Source organism: Crocodylus porosus, unplaced genomic scaffold, assembly GCF_001723895.1.
Source record: "Crocodylus porosus isolate Cpor-Errol unplaced genomic scaffold, CroPor_comp1, whole genome shotgun sequence".
Taxonomy (NCBI): Eukaryota; Metazoa; Chordata; order Crocodylia; family Crocodylidae; genus Crocodylus; species Crocodylus porosus.
In genome coordinates this window covers 79,840,305-79,863,965 of record NW_017728947.1, presented here as the reverse complement: position 1 = coordinate 79,863,965, position 23,661 = coordinate 79,840,305, and the positions used below count along the sequence as shown (strand labels likewise).

At 40.1% G+C, this 23,661-nt stretch overlaps 1 protein-coding gene across 1 annotated transcript in view; it reads left to right on the top strand.

Moving 5' to 3' along the window:
* LOC109320858 (centrosomal protein of 128 kDa-like) overlaps nucleotides 1-23,661 on the top strand; it is a 76,767-nt gene that overhangs the window by 39,063 nt on the left and 14,043 nt on the right. Inside the window, exons 3-4 of the mRNA XM_019551138.1 lie at nucleotides 15,439-15,516; nucleotides 21,550-21,663. Of these exons, the coding sequence (XP_019406683.1) occupies nucleotides 15,439-15,516; nucleotides 21,550-21,663 (192 nt within the window). The remainder of the gene's footprint in view (nucleotides 1-15,438; nucleotides 15,517-21,549; nucleotides 21,664-23,661) is intronic.

Below are 23,661 nucleotides of genomic sequence, written 5' to 3'. Positions count from 1 at the left end.
ACAGAGGTGGGGAGGAAGGGAAGGAGCAGACCAGCAGCAGGGGGGGAGGGAGGGGAGAAGCAGGCCCAGGTCTGACACAGTGGGGGAGGGGAGGAGCAAGCCGGACCCCAAAGCGGTGGGGGGAGTGGGCCCAGTCAGGGTGGGGATGGACACAGGGCTCTGTCTCCACCTGGTGGCCCCCCATCATTCTTAATGGGCAACTTGCTCTTATATAAACATATTGGCCTTAAATTTTAATCATGGGAACATGTCAATTTTGGGGTTTTTTTTTTAAATCTGAAAATTAGGAATTCTTTAATCAGAGAAAACTAGGATCCCTGTTGATCAGATAATACCTATCAACAGACTCATATTAGGGAAGCTAGTGTCTTTGTAGAACAGGCCTGTCTACCTGGCAGCTTGTGAGGGGCTAAATTATAGTTCCCAGGCTCCTCCTGTGCTCCAGCAACAACACCACCTTGAGTCTCTGGCCTTCCCCTTCCTCCAGCTGCTGCTTTCTGCCCTCACTCCCAGTGGTGTTGGGGGTGGGGCCGTTGGGGCAGCATGGAGACTGATGGTGAGCCTGGGACATGTGGTTCAGTGGGGAGAGGTCAGGGGGCCTGCCCCGGCATGGCCCATGAGGCATGCAGCTCCCACTGGTGCAGCCGTGGGGCTTGTGGCTCCTTGCCACTTGGAAGTTGGACAGCCCTGTTGTACAACAAAGCATGTAGAACAAACCACACTTGTTCTGAAAATAAAGAGTGTTCATTTTCCTGTGCTGTCAATCCAGAATCTTTTATGAACCCTAAAATCAGTATCTTTAAAAATGATAATTGTGTTTCCCTCACTTGTATTTTAATTTTTACATGGTTACCTGGACACTGTGCAGGAGATTTACATAAGACATTTAAACACACAGAGAAACATGTCTTATATAGAAGTGATCTCTGATCATTTAATGTAGATCCCAAGTACTTAAACAGCCGTACCTGGTTAAGAGTATTCTCTTTCCTTGCTTTTAGTATTATGTCTTCTCAGCCACCTCTGCAATTTACTTTTATTTCCTTATTCCAGATTTTGGTTTTTAAGCCACCTTTCTCTAAATATTTCTGGGAATCTGTACATCTTTTCTGCAGTATCTGTGCTTTCCTTGCTATTATAAGAATACGCAAAATCAAAATACAAAATTAAATCTATTGTTCTGTGAAAGTGTGTGTGTCAAGTAATTCAGTTCCTGATAAGGCAGCAGTCTTACTGAAAAGACATGGGTTTTGACCCTATATTGCCTTAATGCTGTCAATCTGACTTACAGAAAAGAATAGGAAATTTTGATATTAATTCTATCCTTTATTTACCCCATTGGACCTACATATTACATTTCTATTAACAGGTAACATGGCCTGCTACGGCCAGGCACCTCAGTAGAGAATATTGAAATTAAGGCACTGAAATTTTGTCCCTTGCCATTAGGAACTGGTTCTGCTCTTTGCTAATAATTGTGTAAATCTGTAGTAACTCTGTTGAAATGCCAGTGACACTGGTAGGCCCCAAATGTTGTGTAAAGTTGTTTTTCCATATATGAACTTCTTTTTATATCATAGTGGTTTTGTGTTTTGTTTTAAATCATTGTCTGTGTTTGTAAAGTTCAGTAACTTAAATTATTGTTTAATGCCCTGCATAGACTCACCAACTAAAAAACTGTTAAGTGGTATCTATTTTCTGCTCAGTCTCTCTTCCAACAGCAGGACTAGTGGTGATATAATGCCCAGAACATTCTGCCAGTTCACTGGAGAGGGTTGCTGTGATTTCCCCCCACCCATGCACTTTAGGGGGCCTCACAATATTTTAGTCTTGGTACGTCATTAATAGGCAGTTCTTCAGTGAACTCTTATGCTGTTTCCTGGCTGTAATTCTTTGTATCAGCAAGTGTTTAGGAACTCTTTAATCTGAGAGTTAACAACTGCCTCCCTTTCTGGTGTGCTGTTGTAGTATCATGCCAGAACGGCTGTCACATCAAAGCATTTTATAGTGCCTCTGGAGTACAGCAGTCCTTTGATGTTGAAACAAAATGATTGGGGGGAGGGGAAGGAGACTCTAAGATCCTCCACCCTGTCTGCCTCACCCTTTCCGTTTCTTTCATCAAATAACCAGCATGTCACTTCCTCCAGCTGATAGCAGGAAGCTTGCCCTAGATGTCCTGTTTACTTCCCCCACTCAGGCACCCAAATTCATAGGTAGTTGGGGCAGCTTCCATTACCTGGAAGTGCGCACAATTAGTTTGCCTTTCAGGGTGGGTTTCCATTAGCCTCTTTCCTCAGTCCCTTGCCTTCCTCTTCAGCTTCTTTCTTACTCCCATTTACTTCTCTCAGTTGGCTACTACCCATCTTGTTCTCCATCTTTTAGCCACCGCTATATGCCTGCTTGTTTGTTCTTTAGTTTGCTATTAACTAAGGCACCTCTGGTTTTCTTGCACATGCATTTTGCTGCTCTCTTTGTTGTTGTTTAGGAGCGCTTTTCTGCCTCTGGTGTCTTTCCATAACCCTCTACTCCAGTTACGACTTATTTCACATTCATAAATTAAAAAATGAAGATGAAATCAAGAATCATGGAGTTAACTCAAGAGATTAGTAAGGCTCCCATAAAACAGTTCTAATCCATAGCACCACACCAATTTTATGCAAATTGCAAAACTAAATGTTTTGTACTCAATATTTCTCCTCCAGCTCACTGTCACTAAACATAATATTCATAATAATTAAAAAATCTGTCTTCAATACCTTGGAGTACTAAGTTGCTAAATTTCTTTTTTTTTTTTTTTTTACAAAGCATCTTCATGTTGGCACTATGTTCTGTATTCCATTTTAAAATAATAAAAAATCATCCGCTAACATTTTGACTGTAAAAAGTATGTATTCTCTGGCTTACAGCTTGAGCACAAATATGCACTAAAGGATAATCTGTTAAAAAAAAAAAAAAAAAAAAATTCCTGAATGTGCAGATAATAAAACATGCTTAAAGATATTTACACTAAAAGGCAATGCTGAACTTCTTTTGTTAGAGAAGTTACAGGATGAAGGGAATTCTGCTTGCAGAAAGGTTAAACTTTATTAAATTGCTCAATGTTTGGAGGTCAGAATGACAGCTTCATATTTGGCTACTGATAAGTAGTCATCTTGCTTGTCTAACTGTCTGGCTTGATAATATGTTTTATAGTCTCTCAGAATGCTATCAGTAACATAGTGTGTTCTCCAGGTAAAAAGCTGCCCTTTGATATTGTGAAGATAATACGACCATGTTCTACAAATTGCAAAGGATTGAATCCTGCTGCATGACTTTAATATATAGAAATGCTCCTGGTTTCTCTCCAAGGAAAAGAATTCAGAGTACAAATCTCCATTGTAAAGGGCTATAATTTTTCTAGATATCATCCGTTATTTCTCAGAGACTAAGATACACAGTGGGTTCCAGTGAGTCAGTTTATTGAGCATAGACAGCATAGACATCTACAATAATTCTCAAAGGTGGTGCCCTGTAATTTAGTTCATAGGGTTTTCTTTAGTAACATTATTTTTCACAAACAAGCATTTTTTTGTGCATATTGGCACACAAAGGAGCCAAAGATTGCAATACGATTTACAAATAGGCTCTTTGTATATTAGTTTTAGTGTATTATTTTATGTTACCACACTACAAAAAGATTTTAAAAGTTAAAAAAACACATTAAAATGAGGGGATGGTCAAAAAAGTTTCTAATGTGTTGATACTGGTAATTTCTTCATGGTAGTACCACATATGTTAAGTTTAACTCTGTGATCAACTCCACTACTGACAGGAATCTACAAGTACCTGCTGCACTAAATGATGACAAGCAGGCATAATTTTTATCTTGTTTCAAATGCAATGCACCAAATTGTTCAAGTGAGAGAAATGCTGAGTCAGATTTCATTGTTCTTTAATGCCAATTGGCTGGGTAACCTTGGAACTGACTTACCCTCTTGATAGTTATATGTGAGATGCAGGCAACTGTACTTGCCTTCCTCCTACCTAGTGAGGGCCTGTTAGGCTAGGGACAGACATTACACATAAAGTGGTTTAAGTGATCAGAAACTGGTTTAAACCTGTAACAGAACAGATGTTCATTTCACACAAACAAGTTTGAAAGTGGCTGAAACTGGTTTGAAATAAACTTGGCTGAATGTAGTATCAGACTTAACTAATTTGTGTCAAACCGGTTTATGCAATGTTTGTCCCAGACCCTTTGCTGGTTTAAGTTAAAACTGGAGTCCCCCAGCATCCCGGCATGCTCGCTGGGCTGGGCTGGGCAGGGCTCTTTGCTCCACAGCAGGGCTGGCCCCTCTCCTCTACTCTCTGGCTGCAGCTCTGGCAGACACTTGCAGGCTGCTGTCCCCCTCACCACTCCCTGCTAAACGGGAATTCCCCCCTCCCCTCTGCCTTGCTGAGAGGTATCTGTGTATTAGCTAAGAGACCACATGCTGGCTCCCATTCATGCTGTGACAAAGGCAGAATCAACAGGTAGCTAGTAGTGTCCCTCTGTTGTTTTTTAATGGGGTAATAAACACTGAGTTAAGGGTGAAAAACACTGTTATCTCCCTGCTGGGCTAATCAGAGCATCCTGTCAGGGCCTGGCCACACCCCCTGCCCCCAGCTCAGTACTGAGGAAGGGAAGGAAGGGCTGCTCAAGCGTCCCCCGGCTCCTAGCCTGAGCCACTGCAGGCATGTGTCTGCATTTCTGGAATGAAAAGGGAATGTATATCCACCTCCAAATCAGTTCAAGCTTTGCAGGTTAGACTAACCTGAAAAGATTAAATCAATTCAAGCTCAGGTTTTTTAAATGTTTGTCCCTAGCTTTACTGTTTACAGCCCCTGATAAAATACGGCTAAAATGAAAATCATCAATATCAATGACAAGTGAAGGATTTCATCTTATAAGAGCCTAGAAAAGATGAAGATTACCATACATGAATAACCAAAAAGTCCATATCAACACTATAATGTATGTATCCAGCTGCATTAGGCTTCTTTCACAAACTCTGATACTCTGGATTATACTTCCTTGATCTCTCATAATTATTTCCAGAAGTCTTTGTGTTAGGTCAAGCCTCTAGGAAATGTTAAACCAGAGATTTTCAAACTATAGACCACAGACCCCTAGTGGTCCTCAGAAACTAGCTGGTGACTCATAGAGAGCTGGCTGTCCAACACAGTGCTTCCTCCCCCTCATTTCCAGCTGCTAGTTTGTATTAAAAGAGTTCAAAATGCATGAAGTGCTTTCCTAATATTATTTTTTTCCATGTAAACAATTCCTGAAGTCACCACTGGGATGTATGGGCTCATGAATGAGAAGAGAGCTGGTCCATGCAGTTGCAAATCGGAAAGGAACTGTCCATGAGACAGTTTCTTAATTAAAATGTGATCCACCCTGTGTTAAAACATCTGGAGTCGAGATTAAAAGTTCAGTTATTTTGGCATGTGCAGTTCTTTCCCATTCAGATTTCCATGTTAACAAAGCTACATTGTTTTTCATTTGTATGAATGCAGTTTTTGCTTAACAAAAATTCCTAGTAGTTTGTCTCAGTGAAAATAATCTATTGTGACAAAAGCTAGTTGAACTCAAATGTTGTGTAACTCCATAAGTTTCTGTAGAGAGTTGTTTTTTTGGTCGTTTTCTTTCTTTTTCCTAAAAGTAATCTGTCCTTTTAATGAGCTACAGTATTGTGTATTTTGGAAATCCCCAAATTAAAAGCAAGAAGGACAATTAGGGTTTAATGGTATAAAACAGATTTTTTAACTTTATGCCCCCCCTAAACTCACAGAGTACCAGGGCACCATGGCTAGGGAAAGAAATTGCACAAACTGGTATAAGAGATCAGAAACTGGTTCAAATCTGTAACACAACAGAAGTTCATTGCATATAAACTGCTTTCAAAATGGGTGAAACCTGACTTAAGATACCTTTAGGTTAAAGTGATTTAGTGAACTTCTGTACCAGATCCTCTCCGGTTTCAAGTTAACTCACAATCCCCCAGCATCCCAGGATGCTTTGCACCTCCCCTGTAAACTTCCCCTCATAGGGTGGACAGGCTAGTCTTAGCCCAAGCTGTCTGCTCCAGCCGAGCAGGGAGGCATGTTCTAGCACCTCCTGGTTTCTGACCAGGACCACTGTAGGCATGTGGCTACATTTCCAGAATCAAAAGTGAATGTTCACTTGCTTATTGGTTCAGTCTACACAGCTTAGACTAAACTGTGAAGACTGAATTGATTTGGCCTCTGGCTTTTGGGCAGTCTGTACTTACCTCACATGTCCCAGCTATGATGGAATTTGTATGGCACCATGAGCCAGCCAACAGGAGGTCAAATACCTTAAGTAACACTGTAAAGCTGCATTTCCATGGCACATAATATCCTGAATTAAAATCATGCCACAGTCATGGTAGATTTGAGATACCATTTAATGTTGGCTTGGTATATAAGCTAATAGTCCATCATTTTGAAGTCTTAAAACTGAAAGAAGCAAAAACATTTTTCAAGTCATGTATGTGTTGGATGCATCTAACTCCTGCTATTTATGTATTCAGTATGCAACTTTACATTCAGTTCATTTAAAAGAAAATCATCATGGGTCACCTTTAACATAACATATTCTTTTTAACTGTAAGTTACTGTCTCCTAAAATACATTGCTGTCAATAGAAAGTACAGATATGCTTAATCTTTTTATTGATATTCTGCAGGGATTAGCCAACTGATACTTAAATCATCTCTAATTTTAAAAAGATACTTGCACTCTACTGATGGCTGCCTGTTTTTTTTACCTATCTCAGAAAAGAAGGAAGGACTGTATATGGCAGTCAGTAACATTTTGTTTCAGGTATATGTTTATGTGTGTTTTCAATGTGTTAACTAGAAAATAAAAAAGTTTAGGGGAATATATAAAAAAATTTAATTGATTAATTTTTGTGTTTATCACTGGCTCTGAGACTAAAAATAAAATAGTGTGTCTGATTTTGACTTAGATCTGTCCCTTCGGATAGTGTAGAACTGCCTATCATCAAGAATACATCAGTATAGCAGGATTAACTGTTCACATGCACTTTAAACATCAAAGTGTTTATATGAAGTCATGGAAAATGAGTAATTTGTTTTATCATTCTTTATGAGAACATAGAACACCCCTTTCAAAGTAAATAATCCTTATTTTAAAAACAGAAATGATTAATAGCATTCACAGTGTGCTTTTAAGTAACATAACATGGATACTGCTTCAGTCAGTACAATTGGTGTTCTTTCCACTTATCAGTACCATCAGTGCACTGTACCCTCTGTTCCCTGTTCAATAATGAGCAGACAGACATGATTGCTGTCTTCGGGATTACTTGTATACGTTATGGCACATAGTTTTCTTGGTTCTGGGAAATAATTAGCAGTACGTAATTGCCCTCTGTGTCAGGTGTTCCCACCATCCTTTTTAGCATTTTGTTCCGCGTGACTAAACCCATCTCTTTTAATATAGAAGAGTGCAGTCATTAATGATACAAATATGGCACTTGATCCATACTAAGGAGGTTTCTGTGCATATCATTAAACCCATTATTGTGCCACTTCTCTGGGTCAGCTAAAAGCCTTTCCTTCATCTTTCCCTCACTTTCTTTAACACATTCTTTATACTTACTGCATATTGTAACCCCCTTTCTGCATTATGGCTTAATGGGGGGGAGGGTGTTGTTTGTTTGTTTGTTTGTTTGTTTGCCTTTTCACCACCACCCCAAAGCTTTTCAGGGGTTTTGCGGAAGGAGGATATAGTTTGTTTCTCACAACATGAGGTACTTTGGGGTGCCTATGGGTTACCCTTCTGCAACTCAGATTGCAAGTTACCATGAAGACTGTGCAAATCAACTTTAGCTTTCTATATACTTTATATGCCATTTTGAGTGCTTTTCTTGGTGTTGGAGGTTAGACAAGAAGAGGAAAATGGGGTTAGATTAAGGCATATGCATATGCTTAGGGTTTTAGTTCAGTGTTTTGTTTCATACACAGTTAACTTTTCCATTCAAGAAAGCTGGCAGAGGGATGACTCATGAGAATCTACTGTCTTTTTCAGATATCCCTCAACCTTTCAAACCCACATACAAACCAGGGCAACAAACTACTCTGGGAAGGAGGAGGCAAACCATGCAACTCATCATAAATTAATGGAGTGGAAAATCAAGGCTTTGATGAACATAAGGCCACTGTAAATGAAGCATGTAATATGAATGAGTACATTTTCACTGAGGTAGAGGAGCAATGGTAGATGGTTTTGGGAGGGAGACCGTTACAGAGTGATAGATACCTCTGGCAATTTTAGTATGAAACAGAAAGGTATAGTGGGACCCTATTTGAAAAAATCAGTGCAGGGATTTTACTGATATAAAAACAATTCCACATTACAATCTGTGGAAAGCATTTTAATCAGCATGTGATATACTTATCATTGTCTACACAATGGAGGTATAAACTAATCCAACTGTGTGTACTGCTTATTAATTTTATTGTTGGAAATTATAAGTCTTTGTGTGAGGAAAGCAAGATGTGATATAGGTGGAAATATTTGTTTCTATTATTCTTTGGACATTGATTTTATGGATACATAAAGAATTTTACTTTTAAAAAATATAGAACTAGACTATCAAATATAATGCTTGATGATATAAGTATGCTGTTCAGTTCAGCTGAATGAAACTGCCCTGAAAATTTGCTAGCTGAGTAGAAAAAACCACTCATCCACCTGTACAACAGTGCTGATGACAAGGAGACAACTTTTGCTTTACTTGCTGTCAAAAATATTACTCGGAGTTAGAATTTTGCAAGTCTCAGTAAAATTAGTTTTGTATTAAAAAATTAGTCACTATAAGTATACACATTTTTTTCATCCCACCTCTGTGGTCAGTTTTCAAGCCAATTCAACCTTTTCCTTCATGCTTTATGTCTCTAGCATCTGGTGTTTTTTCACAGTGGTTTTTTTTAGATCCTTACCTGTAGTATTTTTGTTAGATTTTTAAAATGTAGCAAAGCAGTGTAACAGTCTTTCCTTCCTTCCCATGTCCTTGTTATAACAAGGTATTTAGCAGAATTCACAGATCATTGGAATCTGATAGGGCCATGCTGTGAGCACATCTGCTGTGGCCTTGATCTTGCAACCTTTGGGCTATTAACCATGCACCTTAGCACCCATGCCAACCTGGTCTCCCAGTGCAGCAGTAATATGAAATGAAAAGACAAATTCATGGATTTAAATTAAAATGCATCAGATTTATTTGAAGGAATTAAATGAAATTGATTTTAGCAGTTACTTAGCTTTCTTGCTGGAACAAGTTGATATGCATCATCAACTGCATCTTCAATGCATGTTTCATCCTGCAAGTTAAATCAGAAGTCTAGGCATGATAGACAGAAGAGGGAGCATTGTACTTCCCTGTGACAAATTTTAGTTGAGACCAGTATGTTTTCTGCAAATGTTTTGGATCAGTTTCAACAAACGTGTTATGCAACTTTATTGAAACAGCTTTCTGCTGAGTTGTATGTAGCTGCATGTTTGCCTCTAGTCATTGCAAACTGAAAAACTATATATATCTTAATTATTTCACCTTACTTCACCTTGAATATCTAAGTATCTTGATCCTTTTATATTTGTTTGTTCACTTTTCAGACCTGATTTGCAACTGCTTGTTTTAGCTAAAATCCTTGTAAAATTAAAAAGATACACCATTTAAGGTCTCACATCTTTAATAGTTTGCGTAAATAAAGACTGAAGGCTTAAAAACGTTGCATTTTGGGGTCAGCAAGATCCTAGAGTTCTTAGCATAAAAAGCAGAGTTTCAGCATGTGAATACCCTCTGGCAATCCTCTTTTAATGACCCTACCAAATCAAATACTAATGTGCAAGAACCAAATAAAAAAAGGCACAAACCAGTTCCTGCCTTCACCAGTCTGAACTCATTCTAGTTATTCTTTTTTTCTTATGATCTGGAGAGTTTCCAGAATCTCATGTTCTTGAAGAATGCTGTATCTTCCTGGACTATATTCTCCCAATATTTTTTCTCTGTAGAAGCACTGGAAACAGGGAGGATAATATGAAACAGAGCAAAAGTAGCATGTTATCCTTTTATTTGGTAAAAGAAAACAGTCATTCTGGCAGTATAATGGTCATGATGGAAACCTGACGGAATCTTACACATATTGAGCAGAATACTTGTAAAATAGTCTTTTTTCTGTATTGATATACTTAGTATTTTAAAAGCTCACTGTATCTTGGACCAAGGGCTTTGGAATAACATTTTTAATTAGGCCATTCATCCAGATCTGTATTAAAATGTGTCTCTATTTAGAATAAGATTACACTATACCAAGAACAATATTTTCATATGTTGCTGTTAAATCCTCCCAAAGAGGGGCCTCAATTAATCCAGTAAGGATCCATAATATTTCAGCATCTGAGACAGAAAACATGCATGTAGAACTCACTTCATTGCTATAAAAGCTGAAGTGCCCCTGGTCACTTTTTATTTTTTTTTTTGCCAGTTTTATAGAAAAAAATGGAAGATTTTGGTTTTAAAATAAATTACTACAGTTGTACACAGACTATATGGTGCTTCATGTGATATTATATTTATTTCTTAGATGTGATATCTTAAGTGCCTTTGACAAGGGTTGAAAATTACTTGAAGAAGAATGGGAACAGGTGGTCTCTTGCCTCATACCATCTAGCTTAGGAGTGGCCAAGCTGTGGCATGCATACTACAAGTGGCACAGGCAGCCTCCATGTTTGGCAAATCAGACCAGGGGCAAGTAGCACAGTGGCTGATAAGGCAGAAAGCAAAAAGCAGAGGAACAGATTAGGCAGGGGAAGGAGATTGGAATAGCAGTTCAAGATGGTGCAGGGCTCATTTGTGGCATGCCTACAAAAACTGTGAAATATAGTTCTCATTTAAGGGTTTGTCTATATTCATATTAATTCTGCTGTGGGTATGTATGTGCCTCAAACACTCCCAACTCGGAGACTTTTTGCCCTAGCAGTATCCATATTCTGTGCATGCATTCTGCCTCTCCTAATGATCTGAACCAAGGGCATAAAGGGACATAGAAACTGTCCATTCCTTTGTACCTTCTAGCCATGTTGCCTCAGGATAGAGTTTCTTCATGCTAGTGCAGACCACGTTTTTGGCCTGCAGCTATTCTCAGAACCCACGTTTCTTCACTTTTTTCCTTGGTCTTGGATCTTCAGTTAGTTACCCTCGTTTTTTCTACCTTTTTTTAGTCTCCCCTCACCTGTGCTACGGGGTTTCTTTAGCTACGTAAGGATCCATTTGCCCCTTGATTTTTATTATTGACATCGTTTCCCCCAGGTCTCCAGAACTCAAGCACTTCTCCTTTCTGCCATAAGGGGCACACTAAGTACTTCTTGTATTGGGAGCCTGTGCTATTCCGAAGTCAGTCACTTCCTGACCAGGGAGGGACTCAGGGTTAGAATCCAGATTTACCTCCTGGGTAAATTTTTAGGGTCAAACTGTGACCCTGGAGCTTAAGGCTTAAGTGGACACAAACTTTCCAGGAGCATGAATTCTCTCTTTTGGAAACCACTTTCACCAAAAGCATCAAAGAAATCCTCCTTCAGAATACAGAACTAGAAATATTTCCTGAGAGAGATCTCCATCTCCAACTTCTTAAGACCACTCTCAACCAAGCAGTTTAACAGGCAGCTTTCCCTAGATGTGCTTGTGCAGGGCCACCAGCATTGACCTTGTTCAGGAATGATTCCTAGTGCCAGGCCTATTAGGACTCAGTTGCAGTCTTTTCACCAGATACCTCTTTTGACTGAAAGTGGCTGTGGTTCTCGGTGTAGTTATCTTTTTTCTTTGCAGCCTTGGATCTCCAAACTGTTACCTCAGGCTTCCTGATTTTCAATTCAGTGGTCTCAGAGATGTTTCTCTAACATTTCTATGCTATCCTTTTGGCCATGAGACCCATGTAGAGAGAGACTCCACAGTGACAAGTCTTACTATCTATGATTGTGTTCATCTGCTTCAGCATCACAGGCTGCCTTTGCTCAGTCTTCAGATCCTACTTTCCCAGAATGGAAAGAATCTCTAGATCCATCTCTAGGCTGTGTGTGTGGAGGGGGGAAATGCCTCATCCTAACCCACCTGTCTCCTTCCCTCATGAAGCAGTTGTCCTTCCTTCACCATCACAGATGGACATTTTTTAGGGCTTCAAAGACATCGTGAAGCTAGTGACTCAAGCTTCTGCAGATTCCTATTCAGGGGATTGAAAAGCCTATAGATGCACAAATATCTTAACAGCATTCTGCATCTAGCAAAGTAGCTTTCCTTATCAGTGAGGCTATAAGGGACCCTGCAAGAATTTTGGGGGGAACACTTAGCTGTTTGGAAGGTTGACAAGCAGATATAGAGTACCTTCCAAGGGTGCAGATATTTCCTGTATAGACTCTATAACATTGGTGGTCAGTGAAGCCAATTAGGAAACTGAAAAGTTTCACAGAATCTCAAAAGAGAAAATGTGAACAGAACTGCTCTTGCTGAGAAAGAAGGTGGTACCCTGTTAGCTTTTAATTTGAACGGCCAGTTACTAGGTCAGTAGTGGTTCAGTACAATTTTAGAATCTGTGAGTGCCTGCTATCCTTTACTGATCAAATTCAAGTAGACTTGGAAGAAGCATTTGCTGCCCTACTTGAGGAGAGGCACTTAGTGGCCAAAAACCTCACACAAGCCACTGTAATCCCAATCTTTTGGTATAAGAGGTCACGTGAACCTAGAGAAAGGTATTTTTATTGGCTCACTTCAAGTATTTATTCAAGTTTGTTATAGAATGCAACTTTAGTCATCAGATTCCTCTAGCAATCTTCTTTCTAAACCACATTCTTTGAGATGTGAAGCATCACTACGCAAGCTGGATGTGAAGCAAAGCTTATTCTTTTACCAGCACAAAAGTAAACCTGTCCAGAGATCCCCATAGCTATTTGTTTCCACAACCAAAAGATCAAAAGAGGCAACACTTTTGTCCTTAATATGTGTCTAAACAGATTGCAGCGTATGCTGAAATATTACTAAAATGGAACCATTGATGATAGTATTCAAGTGCAGCTGATCAGAACCTAAGTGACTGGTGACTTTCCTATTGAACACCTCCATTCCTGACATTTGCTCCAGGAAGACACCTGAAGCTCTGTACTCATCTTTATCAAGCATTAGGTCATCACAAAGGCTTCCACTAGTCAGTAAAATTTATATCTATATCTATACACACACACACAGGGGCAACAAGTAGGGGGTGCATGTGGGTGCATGTGTACCCCCTGAGTGTGGCGGTGCACCCCCTATAAAAAGGGGGTGCACTGCCACCCCCCCTCCCACCACCACTAGCTCTGGCGGTGTCTGTGGGAGCTCCTGCTTACTGCCGCCGCACTCCCGCTGCTGCAGTGCCACCCAGCTGTCGGGCTCATGCACGCACACACGCACCTCTCCCATCCCCCATATTGATATATAATCTAAAAAGGAGAACTGTTTAAACTGGATCTTGAAATCAATGGAAGCATTTACTGGAGTTCAAGGATTGGGGCTGATGGTCTATTTAATTATACATAAGAAAAGCAACATTCAACAAATGCTGTAGTTGCCTTGTATAACTCATCCACACTGCTAGACATGTTTCACTTGTTGACATTTTCTTTTTGTACATTAAAAGACATGGTGTTACTAAGATTTTAAGCTCTCTGGGCCAAGGACAGTCTTGGCATGCATGTGTGCGGGCATATACACAGTACTTGGCACACTAGAAAACTTAATCTGTGGCCTCCATTCACTACTGCAGTATAAATAATTATAATATTGCTTCTTGAGTTGCCATCTAAGTATCTGCTCAATCGTCCCTTTGCCATTACAGGCTTTTTTTTGTCTGTTAGGTGATTGAGATATGATTCCTAAATATACTTCTTAACTATATGCTATTGAAAAACTGCATTCTTTATTGTTTTTGCTTCATGCAGAAACCCCCCCCCCCCCCCCCAGCAACCTGAGTATGGATTTATTGGTTTTGGTAACAGTTGCAACCCATAGAGACTGTTTTATTCAATCTTTGCTCATCCAACAAGGTGTATATTTTCCTTGTTAGTGCTGACCTCAGAATAATTTTTCCTGCATTTGCCATATTACGTTCTGTACTACTATAAAATTAGTTGACCCTGAAAAACTGGAAGGGAGATTTGTCTGATACAGAATGCAGCCTTTCAGGGCAGGTTGCATTAAGCAAGTAATATTTGTGCTCTGAAATATCTAGTTTTACCTTTGGGGTGTTGGGTTCACTCTTTAAAACCTTGGTCTCTGACACAGCTAGAATGCTCTTGTCAGTCTGGTGAGCTGAATTCCCTAGAACTGGCAGGAAAGTTTTCTTAGTTGTGGGTGAAGTTTGTACACCCTTCAAAGCCTGATGTTATTTGACTCAGCAGTTTATTATTTTATTTGGCTTATGGATATTTGCTTAATTTTGGTTTGTATTTCAAATTGGCATCTTAGCAGTAAGGATCATGGAGCCTATTATTGGTAGCTTTATAGATTATGAATGAGCTAAGAGAACCTGATGCAGAAAACTGAAATGTATATCACCCGTGCCAGTGCTGCAGAAAGCACTCTTCAGAAAAAACAAGGATTGAAGCTCTCACCTGCCTCTCAGCAAGTAATGGGTGGGCAGCCTCAGGGGACCTCCAGAGGACACTGGCTGAATGAAGGTGGTTACTCCATACAAGTTCATACACCGTTTACTCCGGCCGTGCTCTTCCTTGGATCATGCTGCATACTTGTTTTTAGTTGTTCTTGCCTTGTTACAGGGTAGATTTGAACTATTAGTCTAAAAATGAAATCCTATATGTATTATTATTATTGATTCCGGGCCCAAATATTTGTAAGGCAGTAAGTAAATTATCAGTAGGTAACTTATTTCAAATAGAAAGATATGGAATGTTGAGTATTTATCAAATACAACCATTTTTCTAACTTCTACCTTTACATGAGTACACACAGATGTAAAAACTGCCATTGCAAGTTTGCTGATTAATATTTTGACTAAATCTATTTTACTCGTTAATGGTGAAACAATAAATTTAGAAACTAACTCCATTTTTAATAATAATTGCTGTGATCAGGAAGTAGATTCATTTTTTATGGAAGCTCAAGGATGCTATTTCTCAAGAGTTGTGTTCTTATTTTTTGCTATTATAGCAGCTGTGCTGATTGTATAGTTTACTGACACACACTCAGGCACAAGTATTTTACATATGTGCTGTATGTTCACATTGGTGCAAAATGATTTTTAGTATTTTTGACTTTAGAGAAGGGCTGAAAGTATTGATTAAACTTTTATGTGTTTTTTTTTCTTGTGTTCTGTTTCTCAGAGTACCCGAGTGGCCTTAGACCATCTGGAGTCTGTTCCCGAGAAACTCAGCCTTTTAGAAGATTTCAAAGATTTTGGAGTGAGAAAATTTTGACTTGTCTCTCTCTGTAATTCTGAATTATTGAGGACAATTGACATCCTTCTGACATGCAAGGAGAAATCAGCTACTAGGGCAGATGCGATGAAATCCAAACTGTAGTATTCTGGTTCTTACTCTTATAGTTTTAGTAGGTTTTATTTTCCTTCTCTTGGGGAATTAGTTTAGCTTTGTACTGCAAAGGAAATGCTAGAGTTCTCCACTGTAAAGCCTTCAGTTTAAGCAAACATACGTGAGTGAGTGTAATATTTCTGGTCCTTGTATTCCACCAACTGTTCAAAAATTTTTATAACATGCTTTTGATCAGTGATGGTGGTTTCTGAAATGAATCCTGTTAATCATTAAAAAGAGGCAAGTTATTGTTTGTTTTATAGAGACTTAACATCACATACCTCTCCCTGCAGTGTTATACAAAGTAAGGTCTGCTGATATGGGCTGTGAATCCACAGTACTCATTTATTGATAAGACTCTGAAAACTGTGTAATCAACAAGAAAGCCGTTTGAGTCTCAAGCTCATTAATTATATTGGGTAAACACACTTTCATGTAGAAGAAAAAAACCATGCAGAAGTTTCAGTATGCAAAATGGATAAATACAGTATCGCTATCACTGCTTTCTATAAATGTAAACTCCTACTTTTCTTGCAACAACTTAACGTAATAGGGCCTTCTACGGAAAGCTTCAATAGGTGATGCAGGTCTTTTATAGTCTATTTAACAATTTTTTCAAATATGAATTGAGTCATGAGGCCCCAGTTCAGCAAAACACTTCATATTCTGTTGAAGCATTTGCTTAAGTTCCAATAAAACGTAACTGTTTTACTTGGTATGTATGGATTAAAGTATTTGATTAAAATTAAACATACGCTGAAGTGTTTTGCTGCTTCCTGGCCCAACAGAATGAATTTAGTGCTCCCAGCCTCATCCTTAGAGCATTCACCGTTCTGTTATTGCCTTTTGCCACTAAGTTGTGCTACCGAGGCTAGGACTAGAAGTTAGACATAAACTGGTATAAGTAATTGGAAACTAGTTCAAATCTGACACAACAGAAGTTTAGTGCACATAAACTGCTTTCGAAGTGGCCAAAACCAGTATAAGATAAACCTGGATGGATGCAGTATCAGAGAACTGATTTAGATTAAACTGGCTTATTGAACTTCTGTCTCAGATCCAAAAGAGATTATTGCAAATGATTAAGAGAATTATAGTAGTAATGTGATAAGTTTACCATGCTCATATTGATACTCTGACTGAGTTCAGAACTATTCTTGTGAAAAAGGCAGGGAGGATTTCACTTACAATTTGTATAATTTCTCAAACTCTCAAACACACTGCCTTAAAGCACCTAACAGAGGCAATTGCCAGCTGTTATATATAGCACTACAAGTGCCCTCAGTGTTTTGTAGTGCTATAAAAATAGAACATTATGAAGGGCATGCATATGTGCACCACAAAGTTGCTGCAGTGCTGTGCTCTCCAGCCATGGGAAGATAGAAGGCTGCAACATGTCCCTCAGGGGTCCAAGCAGTGAACCCCATCACTGACAGCCTGCTCTCCCCTCCAGCAGGAGTGGGGACCACCAGGCAGGCAGTCAACTTCCTGTGGAGGGCAATGAGCTATCAAAACATAATGCTACAGGGAAATTGCTGTTTGAAACAGAATCACTTCTATAGTGCCTCTCACATTATTGTAGTGCTCATGCTTTTTTTGTAGCTCTATGTGGGGGGAAGGTGGGGCTCAACTTTTAGTAGTGCTACTGAGGTACTTTTAGCACTACAGATGTAATATATGTTCACAGTCACATCATATCCCTAAAGCAAAGAGAGAAGAGGGGTTTGAAATTGTATTCAAAGGTCAAAAACCAGTTCATAGTTGACTGGGTACAGAGTACAATGTGAAAAACAAAACAAAACAAAGCAGTGCTTTACCAGAAGAGAAAGTGCGTTAGTTTGACCTGGTTCCCCAGCATCTGTGTAGACTGAATGCTTCAGTGGGGCTTTTTGGCTCTTTTATCTAAAAGCTGATTCAATCATCTATTTGATAAAAGTGCCAAAAAGTGCTGCTGAAGCACCTGATCTATGCAGATGTTGGGCAAGCTGGGTCAAAGAAACTCTTATGGGCATGCACTGTGCTCAGTGTGGAGGTGCACTAAGCTGAAAATAAAATGCCATTTTTGGGGTGGGGGGAAGGGGGATCATGTCTGTAGGCAGCTGTAGTGCTTATATGTTTACCCTCCATATATCTTGGGTGGGTATATATATTTTGGAATGAAAAGCCCTTGTCATCTTGTTTTGCCTGTAAAGTGTTAGGCACGTATATAGCAGCACAGAGGTAAAAATGGATTTACTAGAGCAGGCATTCCCCATGCTGCTGATTTGCAGTGTGGAGGGTTGCTCTGTTTTAATCATTTTCAGTAAAACTCACTTAAAACATTGCAATTAAATGCATTCATCCTAGTTCTTAAAATACTTTCCTAATGCATCCAAAGTAGTAAGAGGAAATAGCCGAGCCTTACAGGAAATCTGTTTATATGGCTTCTATACTACTTTTACCTAATGTCAACAAGAATGGCTTTTTTCCCCCTAGAGTAGAGCTGCCAGATCAAGATGTATGGTAATTTTGACTTTATGGGGCAAGTTGACAGCCTTAAGGGGGAGACTGTTAAGGCTGGTAAACCTAAAATTAGATCAATTACAATGCTGTAATTCTTTTATATTCATGAGAATCAGGAAATTCTATTCCTGGAATCAGTTGTTTTCTAAAGGAGAGTTGGGAACCCAGTAACTCAAAAATAAATAAAAAGCAAAAAAAGCAAAAAAAACCCCACCCCTGTTTAAATCAGAATTATTTAACTTGGCATTAGGGAAAATATGTAATGATTTGCATTTGTTTTTCATATAGAATCTTTCATCTTAAGCAATTCACAGGCATTTAAAAGATGCATATGGCTAGGACCATATTCTTGTTGTTGTAGAATTTGTCTTTGTTTTACATAGTGTATTTGTTGTTTTTAATAATGTACAGCTTATCAGAATAGCTTCAATTAAGGAAATTTTTGATGAAAGAGAGTTGTTACTTTATGTTTCATTTTAGGCTTCATCAATATTTTTTCTGAGTTTTAGAGAGAGACTGCCTTCCACACTGTTGTGCCCAGGGGTAGGACATAGGCTTCGGATGTGAAAAACCTAGGTTCAGGTCCCTGCTTTTCCTACATTAAAGTACTCTAGGCTGAGAAATTCTGTTCTGAACAAGTCAGAGTTTGGACTTGAAGCTAGGTCTCCTCACAACTACAAGCAGTATCATAACCTCATGTTGCTCTCATACCTATTTATAGGATTTTTACTGAAACATTCAAACGTTCTGCTTTTGTTTTGCTGGTTTAAGTTAAGCCAGAGACCCCCCCCCCCCGGCATCCTGGCATGCTCTCTGGGCTGGGCTCTCTGCTCCCCAGCCAGAGCAGGGACAGGCAGGGGTGGAGGTCTGGCCAGGGAAGGGTTTAATTCCCTACTCTGTATCCCACCTGCAGGGACCCGAGCCAGGTCTGCCGGGCGCTCCCTCCTTGCTGCTGCAGCAGCGGAGACCATGGCCTTTGAGGCAGAGTGGGACAGGGAGGAAGGTTAGTCTCCCCTCTACCCCACTGGCAGCCAGGTCTGGCCACCCTTGCTGCTGCACTCCCTGCTGCCCCTCACACCCCTCCCACTGCAGCGGGAGGGGGCAGGGCCCTTGTTGAGGGCAGCAGCCCCTCTCATAATGTGGGGGAATGCAAGCCCCTTCCTGGTGGGGGCACTTCTACGGGGCTAGCAGAGCTGCGGCAGGCTACATGCGGCAGCACCGGGGTCCAGAGTGGGCCAGAGCCCTGCAATCCCCCCACAGTGCTGCCGTGCTCTGCAGCAGCTCTGCTGACCCTGCAGAGCAGCCCCCACTGGGAAGGGGCTTATGCTCTGGGAAGACATAACGGGCTGCTACCTGTCCTGGTCACTCACTGCTCACCGCTGCAGCTGCTGGCTTGGTGAGCAGTGAGTAACCGTGACAGGCAGCAGCCCATCATGGCTTCCCAGAGCGCGAGCCCCTTCCTGGCAGGGGCCTCTCTGCAGGGCAGGCAGGGCTGCTGTGGAGCGCAGCAGGGCTCTGGCCCATTCCAGATCCTGGTGTTGCCACATGCAGCCTGCTGCAGCTCTGCTGGCCCCACAGTGCAGCACCCCCACCTCTCTCTGCCTCAGGGGCCATGGTGCCCCGCTGCTGCAGCAGTGAGGGGGGAGCACCCGGCAGACCCAGCTCAGGTCCCTGCTGGTGGGATAGAGAGGGAGAAATTAAACCCCTCTCTGGCCAGTTCAACCCAGACTGGTGATGCCTCCCCAGCACAGCTTCCTTGAAGCTAAGGGTGTGCTCTAGCGCCCTCCGGTGCCTGCCCTGAGCAACTACAGGCATGTGCCTGCAAGGTCTCAGTCCAGAGAGAATGTCCTGTTACAAACCGGTTCAGCCTAGGCAGGTTAAACTAAACTGCAAAGGTTGAATCAATTCAGGCGCCGACTTTTTGAATGTCTGTCCCTAGCCATTTAGAACAAAAATTAATTTGGAAACCTTAAAAGTTGCTGCCAACAGGATTTCATTCTTCAGTCAGCTCAAGTTCTGATTTAACCTAAATGCATCAGATCAGAATCAGCATCCCACACTGCTTCTTGCTCTGACGTTCTGACTGCGAACAAGAAACTTACCTTGACTGTACATGGGTGTCCTTTTTTTGTGGAATTTGGGTGATACCTACTTCAAAGGGTGCTGTGATGGGTTGATATCAAATGAATCTAATATTAGGCTTGTTGGTATTTTGGGTATTTAAACACATCAGAACTGAAATGTAGCCATAGGTAGAGTTAGGGAACAAACATGCAAGAAGTATTTTGCACAACTACAAAGAAAGGGAAATTTTTAGGAAGAATTCTAAACTTTTCTGAAAAGCAAAATAAACTCTATAATATCCATATGGAACAGACAGGACCTCCATTTTTAATATATTTTCTGTAAACTCCGGAAAATGCTTATATCTGCTGTGGGAAACCAAGATGGAGCTAAATCTTTTTGCTAGTTATTTTATTCCTGGGGATTTTAGGACTTTTAGATTATAGGAATGCTCTAATAACTGCCGTGATAAAAATGGCATTGTGTGCTTCTGATTGTTCATTCTTTTTTATTTTATAACAAATTTGGTCAGTCACCATTCAAAAGGCTTGATTTTAACTGGGAACACTTGAGAATTATATCTGGAATCTGAAAGCAAAACTGATTATTTCTACTTCTCATATCACGATTCCTTCTAAAAGTTCTGAAATAGGAACTTAGATAACAAATCTTATCGTGAAGTTTGGACCAGAATAGAACTCATCTTTATTCTCCTGTAACCAGCATTCCCTCTAAGCTGTGCAGTGTGCGCAGCCCTGCAGGTGCGCTTATGCCAAGCTGCCAGGCACACCTGCACAACTGCACATGCCACACAGCTTAGAGGGAACGCTGCCTGTAACTACTGTGACTAAAATGTTGGGGCAAAGGTTGGCTAGCTTGCTATGTGCATATTTGTTGCATCATCATCGTCATTATTATTATTACTGTTATTATTTTATTTTCAAGGTATTGTTTGCATGTATGTGGAGAACATCTTTTTCGTAATGCAGCTATATGTAAATAAATTTGATTCTGTTTTTCCCATTAAAAAAATAAACTAAATTGCTCTGTTAGTACCCATGGCATAATTTATTTTGGGAAGATGTAAGAAATAGTTTATTTTAAACAATATTAATTAACAAGGAGGAAGACTGTTCTTAACCTGAGTATTCTGTACTGAGCTGCTCTCCTTGATCAGCAGCAAGACAGCATGTTCCGTGTATTTCTAGCTCCAAAAGCTAGTATTTACTCTTCTGAAAATCTATTAGTGATATTTTCATTTATAGTAGCAAAATAAGTTTATTTCATTAGCTGTTTTTCACTTTGCAAAAATATTCAATCCTTTCATTGTGTTTCCAGGAAATGTATCGCCAGAGAGAGATGATTGAAGAGAGATACACTAGATATAAAGAAATAGTGGGATCCCTACAGCAGCAGCTGGAAGACTCAAAAAAAAAGATCCAGTGTTTCAAGGTATATATGTCTGTCCTCTCCTTTGTTTTATTCCTACTTGCATTCAGCCCATAGGATGAGCATGCTTTTTATGAAGATTGGCTCATATTGACTGAAATCTTACATAAGCAATGTTTCTGTTTCATTTATCAAAGTTGATCTATGAAACTTGTGCCTACTTGACCTCATCAGAATTTTTTGGCAAAATAGTGTCTTGTTGGATTTGTTAAAACTGAATTGTTTTACAGAAGTGTGTTCGGATCAATGAAACTTTCACTGAGAAGGGTTTCTCAGGCCCGGAGTTATCTGGGAACAAGAAGGGTAGGAGGAAATGGGTAGAAGAAGAGAAGGAAAAAAGTGATCAAGTACAGACTCTGAATCAGGAGTAGGGATCTGAACCCAGGTCTTCTACAACCCAGATGGGTCCCCTTCCTTCTAGAAGCTTTACAAAAGATGCTCAGTCAGTGTGTCTACATGAGATGCCAACTGCGTAGTAACCAAAAAATACTACACAGTAGTACGTCACAGTACAGACTGTGCTAACATGCTACTGTGCAGTATTATTAGTTTACTGCACCGTAGCACCACTTAAAAGATTTGCCGGCACTACTGCACAGTAATTCTTGTTACCGCACATGTATTTAGTACTTGCTAATACATTTTCTCTATTTACATCAGACTGCTTATTTATCATGTCATGCATTGCGTTACATAGCTAAAAGCAGTTTCCTGTAATCAGATTCTGACAATTTCCTGCGTGACAGAAACAGGAAATAGATTCTATGAAAAGCTAAAATCGAATAAAAAAGCTTCTACCAATATTCTCATCAAAGAGAAAGTGGTCAAACTTTAGTCAGGCTGCCAAGACTTTGCGGGTTCTTCTACTCAATGCTTCAGCTGTGTTTAGGGTTGGCTTTTAATTCTATTTTTGGGTAGCTCTTGATATATGGTGTCTGCCTATTCTGCTCTTGTAAGCATAGAGTCATTGATCTCTTTTCCCTGCAAGAGAAACATAGGAACAAAGCCGGCCAATGACTTCTAATACTCTGCTGCTGTACTTAAAAGCCAGTGAGCATCCAGGTTCTCCTTTCCATAGAGAGTAACTAGCAACGAGTATGCAAGGCAGCCTCTCTTTCAGTTCAAGTGCTAGTTAGCTTTCTTCTTCCATTACTTCTCTTACCCTATGCAACAGTAACCATTGCAATACTTATCGGATTTTGGAAAAGCTTGAAATGCTGACTAAGGAAGGCCTGTATCAGCTGAGGGTGTAGCACAATATCACGCTAAGCTGATGGAGCTTACTGTGCTGGCTCGATCTGAACTTTATATTAAGAATCCAATACAAGACTGATTCCAAAACAATATTTCCTCTCTCTTTAGACAACAAGGAGCATTTAATGGCTTCCCTTTAGTAAGGCCTAATTGGTTTTTTGCACGACATACAGGCCTGTCTGCTGTCACAGCTGTTTCAAATAGAACGGAATGTTCAGAAATAAGTAACAGAAGGTGCTAATCTGATTTCAGTGATCAGCCTGGCTTAGTCTAAGAAATCCCTCTTTATTGCTTGCCTTTCTCACCCTCTCATCTGCTTCGAATACACTATTGATTAATTCCTTTATTTTATTTTTACAATGTGTCATTAGCTATTCTGTAAAGCTGAGTGATAGAAAGATATACTCTTTGGAAACATCAAAGTTGCCGCTTTCTGACTGTTTCAATTCACACTATATATAAAATGAAGTGTTTTTTTATACATAGTAGCCAAGTATTTGGTAGGTGATACAAGAAAGGGCCTGCTTATAAATATCTTCTACAGAGCATAGTAGCCTTTCATAGATTTCATAGACGTTAGGGCTGGACGGGACCTCGGAAGATCATCAAGTCCAGCCCCCTGCCCAAAGGGCAGGAAGTCAGCTGGGGTCATAAGATCCCAGCAAGATAAGCATCCAGTTTGCTCTTGAAGGTGTTCAATGTAGGTGCTTGAACCACCTCCGCTGGCAAGCTGTTCCAGACCTTGGG